Source organism: Nematolebias whitei, chromosome 7 (genome assembly GCF_014905685.2).
Source record: "Nematolebias whitei isolate Nwh7 chromosome 7, NemWhi1, whole genome shotgun sequence".
Taxonomy (NCBI): Eukaryota; Metazoa; Chordata; class Actinopteri; order Cyprinodontiformes; family Rivulidae; genus Nematolebias; species Nematolebias whitei.
In genome coordinates, this window is record NC_056504.1 from 31953066 (window position 1) to 31959940 (window position 6875).

Here is a 6875-nt window from a genome sequence, read left to right on the forward strand (position 1 = left end):
AGAATAGCATGTTTGTGGCTCTCAGGCGGGAGGCAGCAGAGAATTGAAAGTGGAATGTGCTGATTTGATTGGTCGACGGGATCCTGGATAAACCCACTCTCCTCCTTGCATAAAAGAAAAGGGCAGGGAGCCTATGGGAGCGTGCGACTGTCTCCTCCTCCGACACAAACCAAAGTTGGCCACTTAAACTACTTCCATCCAGCCAGCAGACATTCTACTGAACCCAAACTACGCCAGGGGTGGGGGGGAACCGCCGCGGTTTTATCTCATCCAAGCGCAAAGATCCGTTAGGTGACCCTCCTCCTCTGCGCTTTGTCTTTGAGGTTTTTATCTTCTGTTTTTATATTTTTGGGTCATTTCGTCGCGCCAGAGGAAAGCATCTTTTTCGTTTTCCCCCCGCAGTGGAGGAAGGGTTTGTCCAGATTCTCCGCCTGGGATTAAATTTGACGGCATCTATAGAGCATTCTGATTCAATCCGGGTTTCTTTTTTTTATTTTTATTGTCATTTGTATTATTATTATTATTATTTTTTTGCTTGGACTTTATAAAAGAAGCCTGGTCGAGGGCTTCTTTTATTTATTAACAGTTTTATAGATGATGGCTACTTTGCCGGGAACAGTGCCTCGGATGGTGCGCCCCGCGCCAGGCCAGAACTACCCCCGAACCGGCTTCCCTTTGGAAGGTGAGAGGAAGGACGTGAGGCTGTTTCCATGTTTGAACTGGTGCTGCTGCAGTGGGCACAGTTTGTTGTCGGCGACGTGCTGGGGGAGGAAAAAATAAAAAGCTGTTTGAAGGATGCGCTTTGCAGTCAGGGGTGATTAAAGTTAACCTCCTGTCATGGTCAGAAGGGAATTAGAGCTGCAGGAAATCAGGCTGAGGCCTCGCAGAGCCTCCAAAAATGTCCATTTGCTTTATTACATATTAAAGCGGATTCAGGTTGTTTAATTTGCTGCATCTATTTTTTACCAAATATGTTTAATTTAATGTAATAGCTCTCAGCACAGAAATGATCTTTAATTATTACTTCTCATTAATTATTTTATCCACAAATGCTGCATAAAAAAAACACACTTTTAAAATCTAATTTCGATTGTGACTAGATGCTCATTAGGCTGAATAAATCTGTATGGGCGGAAAAAAACATCAGTGTATTTGCATGCATTTGTGGAAACCGTCGTCCCCCCCCCCACCCCCCACCCCTCTTTTACACCCCATTTCGTGCTCAAGTGCTCTGGACAGAAATGTGCAAAAACCACGTAGCTCCCCGAGTTCCTCGAGCTGCGGGATTTGTTGGAGTGTCCTGCTGCTGGAAGTGGCCATGACACACACAGCTCAAAGGATCACATCAATATTTGTACAGCATGACTAGGAATAATCAAGGTGGGGAGTGCGGCCTTCTTTGGGGTCTCTTGAATGGGAAATTGCATCGTGAAGTGGCCTGGACGCACCCCGGCAGCCAGAAGGAGCTGCATGAATTTGGCACGAGGCTCCTTGGGAAAATGGATGATGATGATGATGATGATGATGATGATGATGATGTGTAAATGTGCCCCAGTTTCAAATCAGTAACCAATGCGCCGCAGTGTTTCATCAAACTGGTCTACTTTCAGACGAATGAACAGAGTTATTGTTGTTGTTTTTAAGACTGTTTTATTTATTTGTTTGTTTGTTTGTTGTGGCGCAGTGTCCACCCCTCTGGGCCAGGGCAGGGTGAACCAGCTCGGCGGAGTGTTCATCAACGGGAGGCCGCTGCCGAACCACATCCGGCACAAGATCGTGGAGATGGCGCACCACGGCATCCGGCCCTGCGTCATCTCGCGACAGCTGCGCGTGTCTCACGGCTGCGTCTCCAAGATTCTGTGCCGGTACCAGGAGACCGGTTCGATCCGTCCCGGGGCCATAGGAGGTAGCAAGCCCAGGGTAAGTGGCGCTCCGTGCTCAACCGGAAACAGTCTGGACCGAGAAGAAGTAGGAGGAAAAAATACAACTAAACAAACAAACACCTGACTGAACTCAAAATATGACGTGCATGGTACAAATAAAATCAACAAAATAATAATAATAATAATAATGTAATAAAGGCATTAAAGCTGTTCTTTTCCACTCGTAAAATTTTATTCCTAAATTTTCCCTCATTTTACCCCAAACCAAATATTTATTCAGTGTATTTTATTTATTTATGTATTTATTTATTTACATGTCATGTTTGTAAAGGAGAAATGGTTCTCAAACGTGTCAGCTGGTAAAATAAAGATCACAATAAATGAATAAAAATAAACAACTACAAGTTTTAAACTTTAATATTCTACTGATTATTAAAAGCTATCAAATGCATTTATTCAATTCAATTCAATTCAATTCAAAAATACTTTATTAATCCCAAAGGGAAATTATTTGTTGTTGTAACTCGTGATCCTCATTTCATTAAGAGATGTTATAGATGCTGATGGCTGTAGGCAGGAAGGAATTTAGGTGCTAAACAAACAAATAAATAAGAACTCAACACGTGAAAACAGGGTAAATATAATTCAGTACCTCAAATGTGTTTAGAATAAACTAAGTGTATCATAATACTGAAATGAATTTAAATTAAATTATATTTTTCATAAAATTTAACTTTAGGTCATAGCATTCCTCGGTTGACTGTATTAAACGTCAATTTATTTTATTATATGTTTATGCATTTATTTATTTATTTATTGGGGGAGGGTAGCCTAAAGGCCTATCAGACATTGTTTGATTTTTTTTTTTAATTGTTATCTATTTATTTGATTGTTTATTTGTATATTTATTCAGGTAGGGATAGTCTAAAAGTAATTAAGACACTATATTTCCATTAAAACAAAAAAATATTATCAAAATTTTAACACGTTTTGTTTTTAACCCGCCCCCCATTTTAAACGTAACCAATCATAATTTCAATGATAATAACACCTTGTTTTGTTCTGTTTTCTCTCTCTCCTGCCGTTCCCTCTCTTCACACCTAAAGCAGGTGGCCACGCCGGACGTGGAGAAGCGAATCGAGGAGTACAAGCGTGAGAACCCGGGTATGTTCAGCTGGGAGATCCGGGATAAGCTGCTGAAGGACGGGGTGTGCGACAGAAGCACAGTTCCTTCAGGTGAGGCTTCATCTGGTAAGCTGCACTTTTATTTTTTTTATTTTATTTTTACCTTACTCCCAGCTAACAGTAGAGCAGCCCCTCAGAATGAGCATCAACACGTTTAAGCCTCGCTCACTGATAATAAAACACCTCAGTGAGCACACCTGCAGCTGTTTGACCCAGAAAAAAAAATCCTGTTGAAATGTGGCTTCAGTGTTCTGTGCACCTCATATAACTGTGTTGACACTTTTGTTTTCCCTTCTTTAAATCAGAATTACCAGGCTTGCTGCATCATGTCAAACTTTTCTCCCTGTGCTGTCTCCTAAAACTGCATGACAGGATTACTATGGCCATTTTATGGGTTTTAAAGCTAATCACCCATTTACCTTTTTGTTGCCATTAGTGAGTTCCATCAGCCGCGTTTTGAGAGCCCGATTTGGCAAAAAAGATGACGAGGATGACTGTGATAAGAAGGATGAAGATGGAGAAAAGAAAACAAAGCATAGCATCGATGGCATCCTCGGTGATAAATGTAAGTTAACTCCAAAAAGCCTATTTCTTCCTAAAATTATTATTATTATTATTATTATTATTATTATTATTATTATCCATGTAAACTAGTAGCAAGTGACCTGACGGCCTCTTGGGAAATTCTCTGCTAAACGCAGGCAATTTGTTTTTGTTTTGTTTACTTATTTATTCCTCTTTCCTGCTTTTAACTCCGAGCCAGCAGTTGTTCATCCACTCAATTATTTATGAGGGCCTTGGCAGAAGGTATTTAGCTGCTGAAAATTAATTTGTGTGGCGCATTCCTCCTCGCTGAAGGAGCCTCTAAACGAACTGACAGTTGACCCATTTCACAATCGATGTCACTCTGACACTTTCACCACTTGTCACTTAAAGTGGAAATCGATGTTCCCATGATTATTATTTGCTCCATTAGTGGTGAAAAGAATGAGGGAAATGTGCAGGTGCTTGCCTTACAAATAATCATAAATTAGTAATAATCTCATGTGGTCGATTTGATTATGTTTGCATTTTCTATTAGCAATCCAAACATTAAATTAGATATTTAGATGGTTACCATTATATTAATAATCTCTAATGGGACAATGTACAAGAAGGCATCATTTTACTGACTTAAAAAATATTATTATTATTAGTTTAATGCGTATTGGCCACAAAGTGAGAAGCCCCCTAACGTCCTTTTTCAAACGCTTCTCTTTTGATGAATTAACTCTGGATAAAATAATAATAATAATAATAATAATAATAATAATAATAATAATAATAATAATAATAATAATAATAATAATAATACGAATAATACGAATAATAATAATAAAACACAAAAGCCTATTCCCCCACCTCCCCCTTCTAGTTTCCAAACGATGAACTTCAGAAACAAAATCTCCCCTTTATTGATGCCTTTCTCTGAAGAGTCCGCGGTAAAGCAAACCCTGGAAAGCACAAAAAGGCTGTGTCCATTCCCATTTAAGAAGCTCGTAAAAGAAAAAAAAAAAGGAGAAAAACTTTGGACAAAAGGCGAGGAGAAACATAAAAGGAGATGAATTATTCAGTACGCCCCGCTGCTAGATAGTTTTGTAATTTTGTATAATGGCTCGTTGGAGAAGAATCGGTATATAGCGTGAAAACGGTCTCTTTTTCCCGTCACACCACGCGCTAATGTTAGAGGGAAAAATGTCACCCTGTCTTTTTTTTTAGCAAATATCTCCTGTCTCCACATAGATGGGACTTTAAACCCTGGTGGTTAAAAATAACCGAAGTGTCATGGGGGAGTTTGAGCTTTACGCACAACCTTTACGCACAGCTTTTACGCACAACGCGCCCGCTGGACCGCGCGGTCGTTCTGAGCGCTCAAACTGCACATCAATGTTTTCTCTTTGACTTTTGACTTTCGCAGCCAAACATCCATAACGTCACAGCGTCGTTGTCTCTTTTAGTGCCGCTTGTTTTAAATTGGAATCGAATTAGGTTGCTATAAAAAGCGACCCACTCCGCGCGTAATGCAGTTTGCATCCGGATGGCGTTTAATAATATTAATACTTATTAGAGTAAGCAGTGGAAACGATGGTTGCTGAATAGGTGGCTGTGTTCGTGCCGGGTGTAATAGCTTGGAGGCATGGTAAGAAATGTATTTATCCCCAATCAGCCCCTCACTCCCCGAGTTTGAAGCACGGCCCTTATATGTGGAGAGGGGTTTTAACGCAGATTAAATAGAGCCTTTTATTTCTTTTCACTTTCATCTCAGAGCGGAGCTCTCTGTGGCTCGCCCAGGGCACAAAATTCATACGATTTTTTCCCCCGTTTACTTATCCAGATTTTAAGATTTTATTTATTTATTTGTTTGTTTATTAGGTCTACGTATTTGATTTTTTTTTCAAAGGTTACATCATGGATTTATCTCAGCTCTAATCTGGCTCTTATAAACTCGTGTTTAAATTATTCGCCATGTTACAATATTTTATTTTTGCTGCATGCGCGCGCACTGAGAAAACATTAATTTTTTTCAGATGGGTGATGTGAACAGTAAACAAACCCAAACAGTGCGTGTGTGGCACCACAAGAGTTTCACATTTTTGAGCAATATAGCGTGGATCAATCTTCAGGCGAGCGGAGGTCATGCGTAATTTACGCAGGAGGTAATAAAATAAAATGTTAGAAAACGGGACAAAGGGTGCACAAATGGATGCATCTGTTTTTGTTTTGCACCACTCAGAATCAGCTGGTCAGCGTTAATTTGCCACACAGATGCATCCTGCCTGACTGAGATGAGGAGGAGACAGGCGATGGACACTTCAGCAAATCGCAGGATTACCTGAGGTCCTCGGTGTAATTAAACAGATGCCAGGTGGGATTATTTCAAAGCACCGGGAAGGGAAAGTGACAGAGAGGTGGAAAAGTGTGAGGAGGAAGAGAGACAGGTTAGAACACGCGGCAAAAGAAGGTGCGCACTCGGAGAGGCGCGTAAAATGTGTCTGAGACGTTCACAATATGTAGAAATTAATTGTCTCCACATTTTTTTTGTTTGTTTATTTTTGCTTTAGGATTTGCTTCAAGTCACTTCTGTAAATGCTTGTTTTGCTTCAAACTATAATTACGCAAAACAAACAAACAAATAAAAACAATAAAAAAAAACAATCTCAGAGACAATGTTTTCCTCGAGAAACTCGTCAGAAAAAAAGAGAAAGAAACAGTTTCTGCCCATATGTGATAAATGTGTGAAAAGCTGCTCCTTTCGTGCCTTTTCACGCACGTGCGCGCGCGCCCGCTCAGTCACTAAGTGTATGGTAATATAAAGTAGCTATATTTCGGGTCTAAAGCCGCGCTGAATGAAAAGGACAGGGGAATGAAGCGAGAGACCACTTCAAACAAATCCATCTGGAACAGTGTATGAGAGAGATTCAGTGAAAGTATGGGGAACTTATTTAGCTATTAATAACGTTTTTTCCTCAGGCATTGAGAGTGACTCCATCTGCACTTTCTCGCAGCTATTTGGCTGGGTGGAAATTGAGGGAGACCCAAATGTTGGGCAGAGATAACATACCCATCATAGCCCAGACCTTGCGCTGTGCTTCACTGCATTAAACTCGGATTAACCTCCCCTGTCCCCGCAGCCACTCAAGCCACATTTCACTGGAATTTACATTGGTAGGCCTACATTTCTTATGAAGGGGGCAGGAGCAAAAAGACACGACATGGTACCTATTATTATTATTATTATTATTATTATTATTATTATTATTATTATTA

At 40.2% G+C, this 6875-nt stretch overlaps 1 protein-coding gene across 4 annotated transcripts in view; it reads left to right on the forward strand.

The window, feature by feature from the left end:
- The first annotated feature begins 594 nt into the window (after nt 1-594).
- pax7a (paired box 7a) overlaps nt 595-6875 on the forward strand; it is a 42465-nt gene continuing 36184 nt past the window's right edge. The window contains exons 1-4 of one of the 4 annotated variants that reach the window (XM_037678763.1): nt 595-696; nt 1645-1920; nt 2990-3134; nt 3505-3633. In XM_037678763.1, coding sequence (XP_037534691.1) covers nt 595-696; nt 1645-1920; nt 2990-3134; nt 3505-3633 — 652 coding nt within the window. The remainder of the gene's footprint in view (nt 697-1644; nt 1921-2989; nt 3135-3504; nt 3634-6875) is intronic. The other 3 variants (XM_037678764.1, XM_037678765.1, XM_037678766.1) reach the window with 3 other exon arrangements.